This window comes from Meles meles, chromosome 2 (genome assembly GCF_922984935.1).
Source record: "Meles meles chromosome 2, mMelMel3.1 paternal haplotype, whole genome shotgun sequence".
NCBI classification, from domain to species: Eukaryota; Metazoa; Chordata; class Mammalia; order Carnivora; family Mustelidae; genus Meles; species Meles meles.
Window position 1 is genome coordinate 129,114,996 of NC_060067.1, and position 22,788 is coordinate 129,137,783.

The following is a 22,788-nucleotide window of genomic DNA, read 5'->3' on the forward strand; positions in this document are numbered from 1 at the left end:
ATTTTTTTGCCAGATATTTTCCTAGACACACTGCATAAATTGATATGGACTAGACCCTGAACTTGTTGCTCAATCAAAACTAGCCTGTCAAGCCATACTCTTTTAAAGTCAGTTGAGTTCTCACAATTGGTAAATTGTAACTACACATTAGGAAAGGGGAGGGAGAATCCTCTTAAGGTTTGCCTCTGTTAGCTAAAACAAAGTTCCATCAAAGCAGTAGGGAACTATGTTTCCATTTGGGGTATTTCACATCCCAAACCTTCTCTAAATATATTGGTGTTTCACATCTTTTTTTTTCTTAGTATGAAACACTAAGAAGAGTAAAATATCCCCCCCAAAAAACATATAATAAATAGGTAAAATTCCAGCTCCACAATTCCCATTCCTACTTATCAGTAGCTTCTTGTGTATTTTTATATAGTTATATTTATATAAACATATTTTTAACAATTCTTACTCAGCAGGATTGTACACATATCTATGTGGCATAAAGTATATGCAATTAAAACCAACACATATACTAGCTTAAAAAACAACATTACCAGGACATGTTCATAATTGAAGAAAAAATGGAAGTAATCTACATGTATAATGATAGGAGATGCACAAACACATCTTAACTTGTTTTGTTTTTGGTTTTTTTTCACCCACTATATCTTAATTTTATGTGCTGTCTTCCTCTAAACACTGCCATCTGGCTCTTGCCCAGAAGATATGACTCAGTGTTTGTCCAGATAAAGGATAGGGTCCTGCTACCTGAAGTACTGCTGGGAAATAATTTGTGTTAATTCTTACATTAAGCATGAGTTTTACCCAACCATAATCTGGTAAAGGTGAATGGAATCTATATAACTAGTCATTGTATTATGAAAAAGGCAAAAAACTAGAGTAGCTATAGTGTACTTAGAGTATATAATGACAGGTTTCCTTTTTCAGTAAAAGCAGTAAATATCAATAATGGAGATTCCAAAGGCAAACTGTGGAACTCAGGATTAAGAACAGTAGGAAATTAAGCAGTAGAGTCAAGAGATAACCCTTCTGTGGCCTTTTGTAATATCAGTGTTATTTTAAGATGTTGGGGTTGGTGTCTATTTTTTTCTTTTTTTAAAAAAATATTTTATTTATTTATTTGACAGAGAGAGAGATCACAAGTAGTCAGAGAGGCAGTCAGAGAGAGAGGGAGAAGCAGGCTCCCCGCTGAGCAGAGAACCCGATGCGGGACTCGATTCCAGGACCCTGAGACCATGACCTGAACTGAAGCCAGCGGCTTAACCCACTGAGCCACCCAGATACCCCAGTATCTATTTTTTCTGATAGTATTTCTGATTGCTAGAGAGAGTTCAATGTGAAATAATTATTCTGCATATTATAGGGAATGTTATAAATTTAATAGTTTAGAGATTATAAACTGAATAATCACTGTGACATATGATCTGGCTGAAATATACATAATTTCTTTGGATTCTCTGTGTGTGGTTGGCTAATTCACTTTAGTCACAAATTAGGAATGATTGCCTTTCACCAGTTCATCTCTGGTTCATGATCACTATGACCCTTTTTTAGTTCCTAGATGTGAATGCAGTTTAGAGACAGAGTCTGTCTCTAGATAAATGCCTCAGTCATTTAAAAACCACCATCTCCGGAAATAGAATCCATGGGGAAGTCAAATGTTAGAAGTACCAGAGGATTTCTCTTATCCATGTATTGTAGTAATATGGTCTGTATAATGGTTAAATATTGGATTGACATGTATTGGTATTTCAAATGAGAACTCTCACAAGCCTGGGAATACCTAAGATAAATGTTGATTTGTGCTTTGAGTCCCTTGACATAAAATAACCTATCAAAAGTTTATTCCATGACATAAGCCTTGTCATATGGGCAACATTTTAGAGCCCTAAATATTCAGGTAGTCTGACGGCCTCATCAGTTACTATCGGATCTTTTTGTCAAACCGAGATAATAGTCAACTGACTAAGCTAGCAGATTTTTAAAATATCCTTTTGAAGAGATGTTTTATGAATAGAACAATCCTAAATGTACTATGTCCTCAACTTTTATTCTCAGGTAGGAGAGACGAGATGCAAAAAGGTGTGCACTTCCAAGTCTGACCTGAGGTCTAATGACTTCAGCATTGTTGGAAGCTTACCAAGAGATTTTGAATTATCCAATTATGACTGCTATGGAAAACCTATTGAAGTCAACAATGGGCTTGGGAAATCTCAGGCGAAGAACAACAAGAAGCCGCCGCCTGCCAAACCTGTTATTCCAACAGCAGCAAAGCGAATTGATCTTTATGCAAGAGCATTGTTTCCTTTCTGCTTCTTGTTCTTCAATGTTATATATTGGTCTATATATTTATGATAAATCTTTTTGATTTGTGTAAAATAAAATGCCACTTCATTGTGACCGGCCTCACTCATAAATGCCAATCTGAGAAATTTTGCATTTTCATAGCAATATATTGCATTTTGGATGCCATTTGATTGTAATAAAAATGTGGCACCTTACTTTTGAATGGCAGCATGATCTTGTTACTTCTGTGCTCTACTAATGATGTATATATGTATAGCGGACACATTGCTTTAAGAATAAATGAAGGATAAGCATACTACATAAAATAAAATCCAAACAATTCTCTTCAGTTAGTGTAAATTGCAGATACTTCAGATAATTCTCATAATAAAATTATGTGCACGCTGGATCCTGTTATGATTACCATTCTAATGTATGTAATATTTCAAATTTCTTCCTTGTAACTTTCAGAGAAAACCATCTTAATCTTATATAATTTTAGATGGTATTATCACAGATTAAGCAAAATTATATTACATATTGTTTAAACTTTGTAAGTAGAAACATAACCATAATTATGTGGGCTCTGTGGAGAAATAAAGTTCAAAAAATTACTAATTTGTAAAATCAGCTCATTTTAAAGTGTGCCTGTGTTGTCAAAATGCCAGTTTATGAAACACAGAGAGCATTACTGAAACAAAGGGAAATCTAGATTTACATAAATTCATACTGAATTCTGACTTCTGATAAAAATAAAGGATAGATACATTGATTAAATATTTCTGGCAAAAGAAAGTCTATTTAATCCACCTTAAAGCCTAAATATATTTTCATGGATTTCATTTTGTTGATACAGAATATACAAAATCATTGTGCCTTAAAGAATCATAAATATTTTAAATTGGAATATAATAATGGATGTGTGATTTCACATAATTTTTAAGAAACGAGGAGGAAAATACACTATTACTGGAAATAACTTGAGTTTGGGAGGAAAAATCATGGGAGGATATTAACTTCTTTATTAAAATGCTTACATATTTTTAGTAAAATTGACTTTTTCTGAATTCATTTCTTTTTTTATTTGAATACTTTTTGGATTTGCTATAAAACATTTAAAGATTAAGTATGTAATATCTTTGTTTAAGTTAGGTCTTACTGCTAGTTGTATTTTCTTTCTTGTCAGACAGAAGTCTAGACTTTTTAGATTTATTTACATTGATCTTGTTTGAACCTGAAAATAGGCACTTGATGATCTATAAGTCTCCCATTTCCTAGTGATATCAATCCAATGTAACTTTTTTATTTCTCCATAGCTGAAATTGGAATTATCCATAATTCATATAACACAAGCATAAGACCAAGTAAGTATATTTACATTATTTGGAGAGTTTTGTTGGAGCTGAGAGTTTATGTGGTCAATTCAATGATAAAATGTGTTTAAATGTTGTTTATGCAAATTGATATATGTAATTCAATGCTATTTCATTAAAGACTTTAATTTTTTAAAGATTTTCACTGATTACCAAATTTTTTAAAAATAAGATGTAATCTAATCCTCTGTAGTCCTTCAGCACCCCCTAGCTGCAAAATTTAGCCATCTAAATAGTTATAAAATGCCACAAGTAACCCCACCAATGGACTTGAATATCCTGCGAGGACCCAGGGCAGTAACATTTTAATGGAACCGTGATGGGGAAAAAAAAAAATGCCTTGAATAGGACTTAAACCATTTAAAATATTTATTTACAAAAATTATATTTGTTTATAATACATTTTCTATGTTGCTGCAAATTTCATTCATATTCACAAGTTTGATTTAGATACAGAGTTTTAAGTGGGAAATGTACCAAATGGAAGACAGGTTTCATTATGCAAGAATTTATTGAAAAAAAATGTGAATGAATTCCTTTATGTAATATAATATTGTCGCCTCTTAAGATCAATTTTAATACCCAACTATAAATATGTCCTGTTCCAGGACTAAGTGTGTTATGGAACATCAAATGGAACATTAGACCATGATCATAACAAAGAAGTACAATCTGTGTCCACTTACAGTTGTTTTATAATTGTTACCTCAAAGATTTAGTTGCTTAACCCCAGGGTAGTTCTGGTCTGTGTCTCTAAATATTATGTCTTTCTGGGAGACTTGCAGTATATCTACCTGGATATCAGTATCTTAGATTCAGTGTCTCCAAAATAAAAATGATCTTCTCTTCACAAATCAGTAGGTTTCCTTATTTCCTGTTCTTGTTAAAGATGTTGCTATTGTAGTCAGCCATATTAAATCTTCCTTCCTTCCCTCGTTTTTCACCCTTTCAAGAGGCATAGAGATTTTCCCTCTCACCCCTACCACTGCCTCTTCTCCATTTCTGCTGACACAACCTTAATTCAGTTGCCTTTCCCATTCTTTTTCAGACTGCTACAGCAGTTTCTAATCTCTCTCCATTCTATCTCAGCTGATTATTACTATTATTATTATTATTATTATTATTATTTTGATTAAGTAATTTCCATACCCAATGTGGGGCTTGAACTCATGACCTTGAAATGAAGCATTGTGTCCTGCTCAGACTAAACCAATCAGGTGCCCCAACTCAGCTTATTTTGAACTAACTGTGAGATATTAATTTTTTTAATTATCCAAGTAAGATATGAATACCTGATATATCAGAAAGCAAGATGTATTTAGAGTGAGCACTGGTGCTCGCTTCGGCAGCACATATACTAAAAATAGAGTGAGCACTAAACATTGGTGTCTTTCTTCAAGCTCTTCTCTCTTTTCCCCAGAGGTTTCACCTTACTCTAGGTAAATTTACACCTCTATCCAGGTTTAAGTATAAGAGATAATTTAATTAAATGGGATTTAACATAAAGGAGATTTTACCATATGTATAGTTTTGCAAATTCTTTATTTTTCATTTACTGTGTCTTGGAGATCTTTCTGTGTGAGGACATATTGGACATTTATATATCTATCCTCTGTCTCCTGATTATTCTAAAGTATGAATGTGCTTAGATGTAGCTGCTTCTTAAGCAGAAATTTTGATTGGTTTACTTTTCTAATCAAAATAGTATTGCACTAAGTATCTTTGTGCACACATGAGTATACTTTCATGAGATGTATGTCAGAAATGGAGTTGCTGAGTTTAAAGATGTGTACATTTTAAATTTGGGGGTGTTCTCCCAGATTTCCCTCCAAAAAGTTACTAATGTTGATTTTCATCATGATATATCCAACTCTCACAACCTAGTCATCTCTAAAGCTACTTTATGTCACTGATACACTACTTTTCTTTTTAAAAGCTTTCTTGAGATTGTTTCAGACATTAGAAAACTTGTGAAAATATTCCAAAGAATTCCTGTTTACCACTTATCCAGATTCCCCAAATGTTAATATTTCATCATACTTACTTTATTCCCCTCCTACTGTGTGTGTGTGTGTACTTGAGACATTTTTTTCTGAAACATTTAAAATAAATTTGCAGATATGATGTCTCTTTTCCTCTATACACTTTAGTGTATGTTTCCTAAACAAGGAGACGGTACCACAGTACTACCGGTTATCCATATCAAGAAATAAACATTAATACAAGGCTATAATCTAGAGACCTTATTCAAATTTACCATTTGCCCCACTTTTTTTTGTTTGTTTCAAGATCCAATCCAGTATCACAAATTTCACTTAATTATCATGACATTAAATTCTTCAAAATAAAGCTTGATCATGGCATTCTGCTCAAACATCTTTGGGGTGTCTTGTGCTGCCCAGTGAACTAAGTAAAAAGTCCTCCCTCTGACATGAAATTTTCTCCTATTAAATGTTTAGCTTATCTCTGCAGCTATTTCTCATACCACCCCTCTCCTCAAATCTTAAACTCCAATCAAACTGATTTTGACCTTTTTTTTTTTTTCTAAAATTTTATTTATTTATTTGACAGACAGAGATCACAAGCAGGCAGAGAGGCAGGCAGAGAGAAATAGGAGGAAGCAGACTCCCTGCTGAGCAGAAAGCCCGATGTGGGGCTCGATCCCAGGACCCGGGATCATTACCTGAGCCGAAGGCAGAGGCTTTAACCCACTGAGCCACACAGGTGCCCCCTGATTTTGACCTTTATGTGTTCTGTTTAGCAATGAGTAGAGTGCTAAGTTCAGCCAGGTAACTTACCTTTTAGGGAAATGGTTTATTTTATGTTTCACTATTTCTTTTAAGTGTGCCACTCTTGGATGTCATGTCTTTACTCATTTTAACTAAAATGTTTTCCTCCAATATTGTTTACTAGTCATATGGTTGCAACTCTATTGAAAAACAAAGTTAAAATATTTCCTATTACATATTCAGTGTTCAAATTAAGGTGCTCTAAAAACAACTCAGTTTATCATCCCTATTTACTGAAAGTTTGTTTACATAAATAGTTGAATATAAAATTTTAAAGTACCAAGCCTCAGATGAGAAATGGTTTGAAGTATTTTTTGTAACTTTTAATCAACTTTTTTTCTTTAAGATTTTATTTATTTGACAGAGAGAGAGGGAGCACAAGCAGGGGGAGCGGCAGGGTGAGGAAGAAGCAGGCTCCCTACCAAGCAGGGAGCCTGATGTGGGCCTAGGTATGTCCCAGGACCCTGAGACCAGAGACCTGAGCCAAAGGCAGGCAATTAACCAATTGAGCCACCCAGGCTCCCTAAAGGCTTTCTTGTTAGACTATTATTACCATGCTTTAGAATAGCAGATTTTTTCCAATTATATTTTCAAATTAAATGCACATGTTTACACAGCATATCAATAATTTAGCATTCACTACCTCCCCCCTTATTTACTAAACAGAATTTCTTGTGATTAATATTAATGGAGAATATGGATGCCATATTCAAGAATGGTTACTCCGTTAGTGTGTATATATATACATATGGGCATAAATCTTATATTTTATATTTAATACCTTTTATATTTTCTCTATATTTACACCTATATTATTATACATGCTTATATATTATTATATTTTGTTCTTACCCAAGAAGAACAATGAGAAAATTGAAATTTCTATATTCTAAACAATAAATGCATTTACTTTTCCACGAATACTTTAAAATTTCTCAAATTTCACATATCACGCCCAAACCATTCTTTCTAAAGCCTCTTAGAATAGAATACTGAAAAAAAAATTGTACATCAGTAAATGCTTATTGGGTACTTTATATGCTAAAGGTATTGTGTTAGCCAAAAACTGTAAAGACAGGGACTCCCTTCTTAAATGAGATTCAATAGTGTGAGAAGGAAATAGATATGCTAAATACACAGATCACTATTATACAAACCAGAATGCATTACGCACATTACCAAAGCACGAGAAGGAACCACCTCATTTGTCTAAAAGAAAAAGACCTGTTTTCAAGAAAAGAAATAGTTTAATATAGCTAGGTAAACTCTATTTTACCATAGATTGTAGAATTTTGAAGCTAAATATTAACTAAAAAAAATGATGATATGTAAAGTGTAGAAACACTGCAATTAAAAATGTTAAAGTGCTATTTGTATTTTATTTCCTAGTTAACATTGCTGAGGAAATAATGAACAGTAAAGGAAAGTTTCCTAGCTGATGATGTAATGCACTTTACTTAATGTTTGCCTCTTAACTAAAACTCCCATCTGATCTTAATCCTATAACTTGAAACATTTTTCAGTAAATCCCAATTTGCAGCCTGAGGCAATTGCCGTTCAATTAATATCATTCACAGTAAAGCGGTCAAAAGGAATCAGAGCCCTCTGCCCCGTTTAGCAAGAATGCAGTCAGACTACAGGTCCTTGCCCAATTACCTCATCAAATAGGGGTTTTATTAGTCAATTAGCATTGCCTCACCCTATGCCATTGACGACACATAACAGAAACCCCGTTTTGTGAAATGGTAAACAAGATGAAGAGGCAAATGATTTTAATTTTTGAAAAAGCTCAGCTCAGTTTATTGTATGTTCCCATGGGATGTTCTTTCAAGTGTTTATTAGAGTTGGAAGTGTAGCAGGAGGAAAATGGCATTTAACAATAATAAACACCCCGTCCACTTCTCTTTAAGGACTACAACTTATGCCATATAGCTTTTAGGGATCTTCTCCTTCGGACATAAAGTTAGCACACAATGGCAGCATCGTATCTGCCTACTTTACCAGCCAAATGTAAGCCTTTTTAATACATCCAAGTCAGAATCTTCAGACTCCTCAGCTACAAAGATGATCTTTAACTTATTAACTGAAAGAATTATATGGAACTCATTAAGAGGGAATACCTAATAAATTCTGCCTTGGACTATTATAAAGCCTCATTCTAAACACAGCTGCACTTGTCTGGTTCATTCATTTGTATACTCAAAAGCCCTTTCATTCAAAAATCACTGGAGTTTCCAATCAGTCCACTGGCATCTTAGAAGCGTTCAAATTTCTAGATGAATGAATTTAAATGTCTAAATGAAAATGTGAAATCTCCTGAAGACTACGTGTGGGACATGCATGATATAAAAGTAATCTCAGGGTCCTAAGACAAAAGCCAACATCATATGGAAACTTACAGGGAGGCAGGGATGGGTAGTAGAAAGACTGTTTGGATTGGAAGTAATAGGACCTGGGTTTGCCATATACAGCCCTGCAAACATGGTCTAAGAATTTTTTCTTGAGTACTCTATTTTTAAAGAAGGAATAAAAATAATGTAAAAATGATCAATTATGACATGTAAGTCTGCCTTTTATAGCCCGTTATGCAAGGATTTGGAAGCACATAATCTATACTAGAATTCTATTTACTAGTGTATATCTGGCAAGTTATTCAACATTTGTGAGCCTCAGTTCCCTATTTCTAAATCATGGGTAACAATGACAATCTCACAATGTTATTGTGATGATTTAATGTATTATTATATGTAAATTGCTCAGCAGAGTTCCCAGCACATAGTACATGCAATAAAAATTATGGTTATTTTTATCTGATTTTACTCCTAACTACTATGACTACAGTATTTCCAGCACTAAACCTATCACTAAGGAAGTTGCCCTTTTTCAAAATTTCCTCGTTAAAATAATGAGTGTTTGGCTAAAATATACACTGACATTTTGACAAGAGGCACATATTACTTCTGCATGTTAGGTGTTTTAGCATCCATAATCATTGATATTGATTTTGAATATAAAATAAAAATAATTTAAGGATAGAAACAACAACAGGAACTATAACTTGTATATTAAAATATTATTGGTAGATATTAAAAAGAATCTTTGGACTATTTACTTGGAAGTCCATAATTTAAACATTGGGTTGTGAGCAACAGAATACAATAATGCCAAAAATTCAGAATCCACATATTTAAGGGTCATATTCTACACTTATCCTATAAAAATAGATAAATGAGAATATTTCAGAATTTTTAAAAAAGAATACAGGAAGGATTTCTTAGATATGTTATGCATATTGTTCAAATCAAACTCAGTCTCTTATAACTCATGCATGTATGGTACTAATAAAAGATAATTAATGCTCATAATGATTTTCCTGGAGAACTGCATGATTCTGAAATTCTTTCTGAAACTTGGAATACTAAATTATGTTCAGTAGAATTATCATGTTAATATATTTTATTGTACTTTAATTCTTTGAAAATTGGTAATTCAAATATGTACTGACCATAATGGTTAGTCTCAATCAAAATATCCAATTAACTCACTTCTGTATAAATGATAATGTGTTGCATTCTGAATTCATATTAAAAATGTATGAGGCCGACCTCTAAGTAACAAAATTATATTTAAGTCTTCTTAAGGCAACATATTGTATATTATAGCCATAATATTTAAGCATTTATTTAAAAATGTTAAGCACTTTGCACCTGACAAGTATAATGCTGGAAAGATACTAAAGTAAAAAATGTGTGTGTTTATGTGTGTGTATAGGTGTATGTAAATACACACACACATAGTATAATAATTGGTTGGTGTTTTATTTGCAATTAAGACATACTATATTTTGCTCATTGGAAGTACTAAAGGGTTACTATATATATATATATATTTATATGGAACAGTTTCACATTAAGTTTCACATTAAGGTTACATTAGGAGTTCTTTGAGAGAATGTCTATTTAAGGATCAAATAAAACAAGTGTGTGCTAATTGATATGAACCAGATGGCCCAGAGAGAAAAAGTCTCAACAGATTGTTCCGTTTATTTATTTGTATGCTATTCATTGAAAAAACACTTCCATCCTTGTATATACCCCAGGTTGATTCTGCCCCACCTCATAAAAGGAACTATATATGGCTCCCCCACCCCATCACTGAATACTTCAAGAAAAACTCCCGTTTTCTATGTACAAAATGGTTCCAGGAAGGGAACACACCCAGCTGCCTCGCTATTCACTTAGTCCAATTCTTTTGGGTTTACTCATAATTCAGGCTGAATCTAATTCCTTGCACATAGGCTAGGTCAGTCCTGTCCTCCAGGGGGTTTTGGCACTTGCAGAATATCTGATCTTACTTCGTAGGATACCCTTTCTTGGTATCTACTCATGAGCCATCATCGTTCATCCCAGCTCAAATCCCAGCTCTTCTTCTCTCAATCCTCCACTTCTGTGACTTAACCTCCTCTAGTTCCCGCCTTTCCGTATGTTTCCACATGTTTCCTCTGTGCCCCTGGGATGCCGATGCCATTATAAATGAAACCTGAACATCCTTACCCTTTATTTGATTCCTTCCCCTACCTTGCCTGTACTTAATCAGAGCGCTTCAGAGAAGTGTTTAAGTTCAATACCAAACTGTGAAATAGCTGTCAAACTGTATCTGTTTCAGGTGGACCCTGTTTATTTTCTCTCACCGTATATTGGGTATGAGACTTGAACAAGCATCTTTCTTGCTCTCTAATAATTTCGCAGATTACTTCTCCACCTATGTGTCTTAGTCTGTTGAAGCTAGTATAAGAAATCACTACAGACTTGGTGACTTTAACAACAAACATTTATCTCTCACAATTCTCAAGTCTGATTTTGAGATTAGGGGGCCAGCACGTCTGTTCTTGGAAAGTGTTCTCTTCTTGGTTTAGAGGGGGCCATCTCCCTGTGGTGCCTTCACAGGGCAAAAAGAGCTAGTGAATAGTCTGGCCTCTTGCTGTAAGAGCAACAGTCCCATTCATGAGGGCTCCACCTTCATGATCTAATTAACTTCCCCAAAATCTAGTCTCCAAACACCATCACCCTGGGATTAGGATTTCAACATTCAACATGAATTTGGCAGGACACAAACATTCACAGTATTGCACACCACTACACTGTGCAAAACTCCTTTTTTTATTTTTTATTTTTCTTTTAAGAGTTTATTTATTTATTTGACAGACAGAGATCACAAGTAGGCAGAGAGGCAGGCAGAGAGAGAGGAGGAAGCAGGCTCCCTGCCGAGTAGAGAGCCCCATGCCGGGCTCGATCCCAGGACCCTGAGATCATGACCTGAGCCGAAGGCAGCGGCTTAATCCACTGAGCCACCCAGGCGCCCCGCAAAACTCCTTTTTTTAAACCTCTTTCTTTTGAAACTTGAACTTTTTAAAATGATTTTAAACATGTGTATGTGTGTGTGTATCAATGAATGAGAGAGATTAAGAGTGAGAAGTATCAGTGGGAATAGAAAAAATCAGAAAAATGGAAAAGGAAATATAATAATTACCTATATTCCAACACTAAGAATTAAATCGCTTTAACTTTCTAGTATATTTGATTTGAATTCTTTTATTCATTTTATTGGTAAGTAACATAAGAATACTTTGTCTTATTTGTTCTTTTAATTAGAATTATGAAAATTAATGAAAGGAAACTTCACTAAAAGGAGTTGGAAGGCCAGATGGGGAAACTCTTGGGCCCACTTGTCTTCACTTGCAGAGCCAACAGGAAGAGACATACCTTGCAAGTGACAATACTTTAGCTACTCTTTACCACCCAGCAGGAAGAAGAAAGATTTTGTTCTTCCCCAGCAACATTTCAGCCATGAGAGACAGTCACAACTCAGCCAGTGAAAAGCCACCATATTTCAAACCCAGTTTTCACCATTGGGCTTTTTTTTTTTTTTTTTTAAAGATTTTATTTATTTATTTGACAGAGAGAGAGAGAGATCACAAGTAGACAGAGAGGCAGGCAGAGAGAGAGAGGAGGAAGCAGGCTCCCCGTGGAGCAGAGAGCCCGATGCGGGGCTCGATCCCAGGACCCTGAGATCATGACCTGAGCCGAAGGCAGCGGCTTTATCCACTGAGCCACCCAGGCGCCCCCACCATTGGGCTTTTTTAATATAAACAACTTGTTTATATTTTGTTTATAACAGACCTTCTATAGAAATCTCCTTCCTCTATAAAAAAGCATACTTTTCCTTTGTTCTCCAGACTTGTCCATGACTTGCCATGGCTTATTTGTCCTAAATTGCAAGTTATCTGCTATTCCCAGATGAACCCGGTAAAATAAAAATTTTTTGCCGGCAAAATAACTGGCAGTTTTATTTTTAAGGTTAACAAACCCTAAGGGATAAACTTGAAATAGTCATCACCTCTTGATCCTCTGCAGTTATACCTGGAGGCAGTTAGGATTATCAGTTTGTACTTTTTTCAAAAATTGTTGCTTAATATTCTAAAGGAACAATATGCAAATATTCATGTTTTTAAATGTACATAAATGATATGTAACCATATGTATTACTCACAACATTAGGGTTTTTTAAAGCTATTCATACATAACCAGATTACTCATTCATATGCATGTATCACATTTTATTTAATTAAGAATATTTATGTTGATTCAAAAATTTCATTATTTCAAATAATGCTGAAATAAACATCCTTATGGATATATCCTAGTATTTAGGTGAAAATTATTTTGTGTAGTAGGTAACTATAGAAAGAACATCTATAGCGTTAAAAATTATAAAGCAAAATTTTTCTATAGGGTAGCTATATCAATTTACATACCTACCATGATTGTATGAAAGAACTTATTTCCATCCTCCATTCAGCAAGTGATACAGTCAGAATTTAACTTTAAGAAATTTACCAACTAAGGTGCTGAATATACTCATTGTTTCAATTTGTAACTATTGACATATTGTATTTTTTTCTTCTATAAACTATACGTAGTTACTGTATTAAAAGATTTTTTAACTCTTAATTGCACTTATACAGATTTTCAGTTCTATTAGTCTTATCAGAAAATCAGTTTATGTCTTTTTTTTTTTTTTAGTTTACTTCTTTCTTGATCAGTACCATTGGATTTATTTTGTGTGTGTGTGTGTACTCCTTCCTTAATTTCTCCTTTTGTCTTTGGTATTTCTTTTCTTCGATTTTTGTTTGGGTCTATTTTGTCATTATTTCCTAAAGTTCTTGATTCAAATGCTCAGTCCTTTTTTTCCATCTATTCTTATTTTCCAATAGATGCATCTAAAGTTACAAATTCCTCTGTAGGCATTGCTCCAGGGCACATATTTTTCTATACATTTTTTTTGTTGAGGTCTAGTTATCAGTGTTTTTAAGGCTATTTTTTGTTTATTCTGTGATATGCAATTATTTAGAATTGTGGCTTCTACTATCCAGATTTACAGGATATTTGGGTATCATTTTTTTAGGAACATCTATGTTTTGACTATCATTTCATTATTGATTTATTATCTTACTAAATGTGATTGATGAACATAATCTGTGATAAGAATTATTAAAAATTGACATTTTACCATGTAATTCTATTGATTTCACCTTCTGTATTTTAAGGCTTTATTAATCCCTGTGTGTATATATTATATATATTATTTTTAGTATTTTATTTATATTAAATTAACATATAGTGTATTATTAATTTCAGAGGTAGAGCTCAGTGATTCATAAGTTGTGTATAACAGCCAGTGCTCATTATATCACATGCCCTCCTTAATGCCCATCACCCATTTACCCACTCCCTCACCCTGTAACAACCCTTGGTTTGTATCCTATGGTTAAGAGTCCCTTTTGGTTTGTTTCCCTCTCTGATTTCATCTTGTTTTATTTTTTCCTCCCTTCCTCTATGCTCCTCTGTTTTATTTCTTAAATGCCACATATGAATAAAATCATATAACTTTCTTTCTTTGATTGACTTATTTCACTTAACATAACGCCCTCTAGTTTCATCCATATCCTTGCAAATGGCAAGATTTCATTTTTTTGATGAGTGAGTAATATTCCATTGTGTATATATGTAGTTATACACACACATCTTCTTTATCCATTCATCTGTCAACGGACATCTGGGCTCTTTCCACAGTTTGGATATTGTGGACATTATTGTTATAAATATTAGGGTACAGGTGTCCCTTTGTTTCACTACATTATATCTTTGGGCTAAATACCTAGTAGGGCAATTGCTGGATTATAGGGTAACTCTATTTTTAACTTTTTGAGGAAACTCCATACTGTTTTCCAGAGTGGCTGTACCAGCTTGCATTCCCACCCACAGTGTAAGAGGGTTTCCCTTTCTCCACATCCTTGCCAGCATTTTTTTTTTTTTTTTTGTGACTTGTCAATTTTAGCCACTTTGACTGGAGTAAATTAGTATCTCATTGTGGTTTTGATTTGTATTTCCCTGATGATGAGCTGATATGGAGCATTTTTTTTCATGTGTCTGTTGGCTGCTTGTACATATTCTTTGGAGAAATGTCTGTTTATCTCTTCTGCCCATTTCTTGACTGTATTATTTGTTCTTTGGGTGTTGCGTTTGGTAAGTTCTTAATAGAATTTAGATACTACCTTTTATCTGATAAAACATTTGCAAAAATTCCTCATTCCATAGGATGTCTTTTGGTTTTGTCAACTTTCCAAAAACTTTTAATCTTGATGAAGTCCCAATAGCTCATTTTTGCCTTTGTTTCCCTTGCCTTTGGAGATGTGTCTAGCCAGAAGCCGCCAAGGCCAAGGTCAAAGAGTGTGTTGCCTTTGTTCTCTAGGATTTTGATGGATTCCCATCTCCCATTTAGATGTTTCTTCCATTTTGAGTCTATTTTTGTGTATGGCATAAGGAAATGGTCCAGTTTCATTCTTCTACATGTGGCTGTCCAATTTTCCCAACACCATTTGTTAAGACTGTATTTTTTCCATTGGATATTCTTTCCTGCTTTGTTGAAGATTAGTTGACCATAAAGTTGAAAATCAATTTCTGGGTTCTCCATTCTTTACATTGATCTATGTGTCTGCTTTTATGCCAGTACCATACTGTCTTAATGATCACGAAGTCTGGAATTGTTGATGCCACAAGATTTAGTTTTCTTTTTCAACTTTCCTTGGATATTTGGGGTCTTTTCTGGTTCTGTACAAATTTTAGGATTGTTTGTTCCAGCTCTATGAAAAATGTTGATGGTATTTTGATAGGGATTGCATTGAATGTGTAGATTGCTCTGGGAAGCATAGACATTTTAAAAATATTTTTTCTTCCAATCTATGAGAATAGAACATTTTTCCATTTCTTCATGTCTTCCTCAATTTCTTTCATGAATGCTTTTTAGTTTTCTGAGTATAGATCCTTTACCTCTTTGGTTGGGTTTATGCCTAGTTACCTTATGTTCTTGGTGTAATTGTAAATGGAATTGATTCCTTAATATTTCTTTCTTATGTCTCATTGTTAGTGTATAGAAATGCAACTGATTTCTGTGGATTGATTTTATATCCTGCTACTTTGCCGAGTTCTAGTGATTTGGGGGTCAAGTTTCTTGGGTTTTCCACATACAATATCATGTCATCTGTGAAGAGTGAAAGTTTGACTTCTTCTTTGCTTATTTAGATGATCTTTCTTTCTTTCTTTCCTTCTTTCTTTCTTTCTTTCTTTCTTTCTTTCTTTCTTTCTTTCTTTCTTTCTTTCTTTCTTTCCTTATTACTAGGTCTTCTAGTACTACCTTGAACAGCAGTGTTGATATTGGACATCCCTGCCATATTCCTAACCCTAGGGGAAAAGCTTTCAGGTTTTCCCCACTGAGAGTGATATTTGCTGTGGGTTTTTTGTATATGGCTTTTATGATATTGAGATATCTTCCTTCTATACCTACGCTGTGGAGAGTTTTAATCATGAAAAGATGCTGTACTTTGTGAAATACTTTTTCTGCATCTGTTGAGAGGATCGTGTGGTTCTTGTCCTTCCTTTTATTAATGCAGTGTATCACATTGATTGATTTGTGTACATTGAACCACCATTGCAGCCCAGGAATAAAACCCACTTGGTCATGGTGAATAATCCTTTTAATGTACTGTTGGATCCTGTTGGCTAGTATCCTGGTGAGAATTTTGGCATGAATGTGCATCAGGGTTATTGGTCAGTAATTCTCCTTTATGTTGAGATTTTTGTCTGTCTGGGGGATCAGGTATTGCAGGGCTCAGAATGAGTTTGGAAGTTTTCCTTGCATTTCTATTTTTTGAAACAGCTTCAGAATAGGTCTTAGTTCTTTAAGTAGTTGGTAGAATTCCCCAGGGAAAGCATCTGGTCTTTGGCTCTTGTTTGTTGGGAGATTTTTGATTAATGCTTCAGTATCCTTGCTGATTATGGGTCTGTTCAGGTATTCTGTTTCTTCTTGGTTCAGTTTTGGTAGTTTATATATTTCTAGGAATACATCTATTTCTTCCAGACTGCTTAGTTTGTTGACATATGGTTGCTCATATTATATTCATATAATTGTTTGTATTTCTTCAGTGTTGATTGTGATCACTCCTCTTTCATTCATGATTTTATTAATTTGTGTCCTTTCTCTTCTTTTTGCTAAGTCTGGCTAAGGGTTTATAGATCTTATTCTTTCAAAGAACCAGCTCCTATTTTTATTGATCTGTTCTACAGTTCTTTTGGTTTCTATTTCACTGATTTCTGCTATAATCTTTATTAATTCTCTTCTACTGCTGTGTTTAGGCTTTATTTACTGTTCTTTCTCTAACTCTTTTAGGTGTAATGTTGGGGTGTGTATTTGAGACCTCACTTGTTTCTTGAGAAAGGCTTGTATTGTTACGTTCTTCCCTTTTAGGACTGCCTTTGCTGCATCCCAAAGATTTTGTACAGTTGTGTTTTCATTTTCATTTGTTTCCATGAGTTTTTAAAATTCTTTAATTTCCTGGCTGACCCATTCATTCTTTAATAAGAGGCTCTTTAACCTCCATGCATTTATTTCCTTCCAAATTTCCTCTTGTGATTGAGTTCAAGTTTTAAAGCACTGTGGTCTGAAAATATGCAGGGATTAATTCCCATCTTTTGGTAGCATTTGAAACCTGATTTATAACCCAGTTTGTGATCTTCTCTGGAGAATGTGCACTCAAGAAAAATGTGTATTCTGTTGCTTTAGAAGAGAATGCTCTGAATATATCTATGAAGTCCATCTGGTCTAGTGTGTCGTATAAAGCCCTTGTTTCATTATTGATCTTCTGTTTAGATGATCTGTCCATTGCAGGGATGTCTTTCACTGGAGCAGACTTATAAAAGTTCTAATTTTGTGCTCTTCTGCTATATCACTTTCTGGTGTCAGCTTATGAAACCCCCCTCCCACCCCCACATGTTTTATCTTCCCATATATCACCTTGGATTCAATTCTTCACATTTATTACCTTGCAGAAAGTGGTTACTTGTCTATTTGTAGAATTGCAGCAATTCTTTTTTAGATCCTTGGTTGAGTTCCCAGGTGATCAGAATGATTTGATAGCTATCTAGCTGAAATCCTGGGACCAAACAAAACTAAGGTCTCCTACCTCTTCTCCATCCTTCTCCTCCTCCAAGATCCATATATGATATATAACTCCCTAAGACTGAAATTCTGATGGATTATTGCACTTATTTGTATAATTTTTGTTATTTAATTCAATGTCATGCATTTCCTCTTTAAATTTCATATCCTTTTTGCCTAATTTTAATTTTGTCACATAACTTCCTCCTTGCTGACCTGTTCATCTTTTTGGTGTTGTCCATTATGAACTGCATATACCTATGCATATGAGCTATTTTAGACTCTAACTTGAACACTGTCTTAATTGTAATGAAACATTAGGCAAAGTAAAAAAAGGGACATTCTATGGAAAACTTCACCAGTAATCTTCAAAAGTGTCAAAATCATGAAAAACAAGGGAGCTATCAGTGGTCAGAGGAAAATAAGTTTTGGTAACTAAATTTAGTGTGGTATCCTGGATGAGATTCTGGAAATGGGGCATCAATTAAAAAGACTGGGGAAACAGAATTAAGTCTACAGTTCTATTAATAGCATTGTACTAATGTTAATATTTTAGTTTTGATACACACACTGAGGTTATATAATATGCTAACATTAGTGAAAGCCAGGCAAAAGGTATTTGGAACTTTATTTTCCTTGTAATTCTTTTGTATAAACAAAATTATTTGAAAATAAACAGTATAAATATTGTTTGAGTTTTTCTATATAGCTATGTTTAATTCATTAATATTTATTGTTTTTATTGATATATATGGATATAGTTCTGACATTTTATGTAGCATATTCTTCCCATTCTGTCTTTCCTTCTCACTGTTGTTTTTTTTTAATTTTTATTTGTTTTTAATTTTTCTATTTTTTTATAAACATATAATGTATTTTTATCCCCAGGGGTACAGGTCTGTGAATCGCCAGGTTTACACACTTCACAGCACTCACCATAGCACATACCCTCCCCAATGTCCATAACCCCACCCCCTTCTCCCGGCCCCCCTCCCCTCAGCAACACTCAGTTTGTTTTGTGAGATTAAGAGTCACTTATGGTTTGTCTCCCTCCCAATCCCATCTTGTTTCATTTATTCTTAACCTACCCCCCAACATCCCCACGTTGCATTTCCACTTCCTCATATCAGGGAGATCTGATAGTTGTCTTTCTCCAATTGACTTATTTCGCTAAGCATGATACCGTCTAGTTCCATCTACGTCGTCACAAATGACAAGATTTCATTTCTTTTGATGGCTGCATAGTATTCCACTGTGTATATATATCACCTCTTCTTTATCCATTCATCTGTTGATGGACATCTAGGTTCTTTCCATAGTTTGGCTATTGTGGACATTGCTGCTATAAACATTCAGGTGCCCGTGCCCCTTCGGATCACTACGTTTGTATCTTTAGGGTAAATACCTAGTAGTGCAATTGCTGGGTCATAGAGTAGCTCTATTTTCAACATTTTGAGGAACCTCCATGCTGTTTTCCAGAGTGGTTGCACCAGCTTGCATTCCCACCAACAGTGGAGGAGGGTTCTGCTTTCTCTGCATCCTTGCCAGCACCTGTCATTTCCTGACTTGTTAATTTTTAGCCATTCTGACTGGTGTGAGATGGTATCTCATTGTGGTTTCAATTTGTATTTCTCTGATGCTGAGTGATGTGGTGCACTTTTTCATGTGTCTGTTGGCCATCTGGATGTCTTCTTTGCAGAAATGTCTGTTCATGTCCTCTGCCCATTTTTTGATTGGATTATTTGTTCTTTGGTGTTGAGTTTGCTAAGCTCTTTACAGATTTTGGATACTAGCCCTTTATCTGATATGCCGTTTGCAAATACCTTCTCCCATTCTGTCAGTTGTCTTTGGGTTTTGTTAACTGTTTCCTTTGCTGTGCAAAAGCTTTTGATCTTGATGAAATCCCAACAGTTCATTTTTGCCTGTGTTTCCTTTGCCTTTGGTGATGTTCCCAGGAAGAAGTTTTTGCAGCTGAGGTCAAAGAGGTTGCTGACTGTGTTCTCCTCAAGGATTTTGATGGATTCCTTTCTCACATTGAGGTCCTTCATCCATTTTGAGTCTATGTTCCTGTGTGGTGTAAGGAAATGGTCCAATTTCATTTTTCTGCATGTGGCTGCCCAATTTTCCCAACACCATTTGTTGAACAGACTTTCTTTTTTCTATTGGACATTCTTTCCTGTTTGTCAAAGATTAGTTGACCATAGAGTTGAGGGTCTATTTCTGGGCTCTCTATTCTGTTCCATTGATATATGTGTCTGCTTTTGTGCAAATACCATACTGTCTTGATGATGACAGCTTTGTAATAGAGCTTGAAGTCTGGAATTGTGATGCCACCAACTTTGGCTTTCTTTTTCAATATTCCTTTGGCTATTTGAGGTCTTTTCTGGTTCCATATAAATTTGAGGATTATTTGTTCCATTTCTTTGAAAAAAAATGGATGATATTTTGATAGGGATTGCATTAAATGTGTAGATTGCTTTAGGTAGCATAGACATTTTCACAATATTTATTCTTCCAATCCAGGAGCATGGAACATTTTTCCATTTCCTTGTGTCTTCCTCCATTTCTTTCATGAGTACTTTATAGTTTTCTGAGTATAGATTCTTAGCCTTTTTGGTTAGGTTTATTCCTAGGTATCTCATGGTTTGGGGGGCAACTGTAAATAGGATTGACTTCTTAATTTCTCTTTCTTCTGACTTGTTGGTGTAGAGAAATGCAACTGATTTCTGTGCATTGATTTTATATCCTGACACTTCACTGAATTCCTGTACAAGTTCTAGCAGTTTTGGAGTGGAGCCTTTTGGGTTTTCCACATATAGTATCATATCATCTGCAAAAAGTGATAGCTTGATTTCTTCTTTGCTGATTTGGATGGCTTTAATTTCTTTTTGTTGTCTGATTGCTGAGGCTAGGACTTCTAGTACTATGTTGAATAGCAGTGGTGATAATGGACATCCCTGCCGTGTTCCTGACCTTAGTGGAAAAGATTTCAGTTTCTCTCCATTGAGAATGATATTTGCAGTGGGTTTTTCATAGATGGCTTTGATAATATTGAGGTATGTGCCCTCTATCCCTACACTTTGAAGAGTTTTGATCAGAAAGGGATGCTCTACTTTGTCAAATACTTTTTCAGCATCTATTGAGAATATCATATGGTTCTTGTTCTTTCTTTTATTAATGTGTTGTATCACATGGATTGATTTGCAGATGTTGAACCAACCTTGCAGCCCCGGAATAAATCCCACTTGGTCGTGGTGAATAATCCTTTTAATGTACTGTTGGATCCTATTGGATAGTATTTTGGTGAGAATTTTTGTATCTGTGTTCATCTAGGATATTGGTCTGTAGTTCTCTTTTTTGATGGGATCCTTGTCTGGTTTTGGGATCAAGGTGATGCTGGCCTCATAAAATGAGTTTGGAAGTTTTCCTTCCATTTCTATTTTTTGGAAGTTTCAGGAGAATAGGAATTAGTTCTTCTTTAAATGTTTGGTAGAATTCCCCTGAGAATCCATCTGGCCCTGGGCTTTGGTTTGTTTGGAGATTTTTGATGACTGTTTCAATCTCCTTACTGGTTATGGATCTGTTCAGGGTTTCTATTTCTTCCTGGTTCAGTTGTGGTAGTTTATATGTCTCCAGGAATGCATCCATTTCTTCTGATTGTCAAATTTTGTTGCCATAGAGTTGTTCATAATATGTTCTTATAATTGTTTGTATTTCTTTGGTTTTGGTTGTGATCTCTCCTCTTTCATTCATGATTTTATTAATTTGGGTCCATTCTCTTTTCTTTTTGATGAGTCTGGCCAGGAGTTTATCAATCTTATTAATTCTTTCAAAGAACCAGCTCCTAGTTTCGTTGATTTGTTCTATTGTTTTTTTAGTTTCTATTTCATTGATTTCTGCTCTGATATTTATGATTTCTCTTCTCCTACTGTGTTTAGGCTTTCTTTCTTGTTCTTTCTCCAGCTCCTTTAGGTGTAGGGTTAGGTTGTGTATTTGAGACCTTTCTTGTTTCTTGAGAATTGCGAGTACCGCATATATTTTCCTCTCAGGACTGCCTTTGCTGTGTCCCACAGATTTTGAACACTTGTATTTTCATTATCATTTGTTTCCATGAATTTTTAAAATTCTTCCTTAATTTCTTGGTTGACCCATTCATTCTTTAGAAGGATGCTGTTTAGTCTCCATATATTTGGGTTCTTTCCAAATTTCCTCTTGTGATTGATTTCTAGCTTCAGAGAATTGTGGTCTGAAAATATGCACGGAATGATCCCAATCTTTTGATACTGGTTGAGACCTGATTTATGACCCAGGATGTGATCTTTTCTGGAGAATGTTCCATGTGCACTAGAGAAGAATGTGTATTCTGTTGCTTTGGGATGGAATGTTTTGAACATATCTCTGATGTCCATCTGGTCCAGTGTGTCATTTAAGGCCATTATTTCCTTGTTGATCTTTTGCTTGGATGATCTGTCCATTTCAGTGAGGGGAGTGTTAATGTCCCCTACTATTATTGTATTATTGTCGATGTGTTTCTTTGATTTTGTTATTAATTGGTTTATAAAGTTGGCTGCTCCCACGTTAGGGGCATAGATATTTAAAATTGTTAAATCTTCTTGTACAGACCCTTTTTTTTATATTTATTTTTATTTGTTTATTTACAGCATAACAGTGTTCATTGTTTTGGCATCACACCCAGTGCTCCATGCAGTACGTGCCCTCCCTATTACCCACCACCTGGTTCCTCAACCTCCCACCCCCCCCACCCCCCTGCCGCCCCT

At 34.8% G+C, this 22,788-nt stretch overlaps 1 protein-coding gene across 3 annotated transcripts in view; it reads left to right on the forward strand.

Moving 5' to 3' along the window:
• The window catches only part of GLRB (glycine receptor beta), a 107,056-nt gene extending 102,062 nt beyond the window's left edge, over positions 1–4,994 (forward strand). For all 3 annotated transcript variants that reach the window (XM_045998373.1, XM_045998375.1, XM_045998374.1), the window contains one exon: positions 2,068–4,994. In XM_045998373.1, the coding sequence (XP_045854329.1) occupies positions 2,068–2,364 (297 nt within the window). In that variant the 3' untranslated portion in view covers positions 2,365–4,994. The remainder of the gene's footprint in view (positions 1–2,067) is intronic.
• Positions 4,995–22,788: the final 17,794 nt, after the last annotated feature.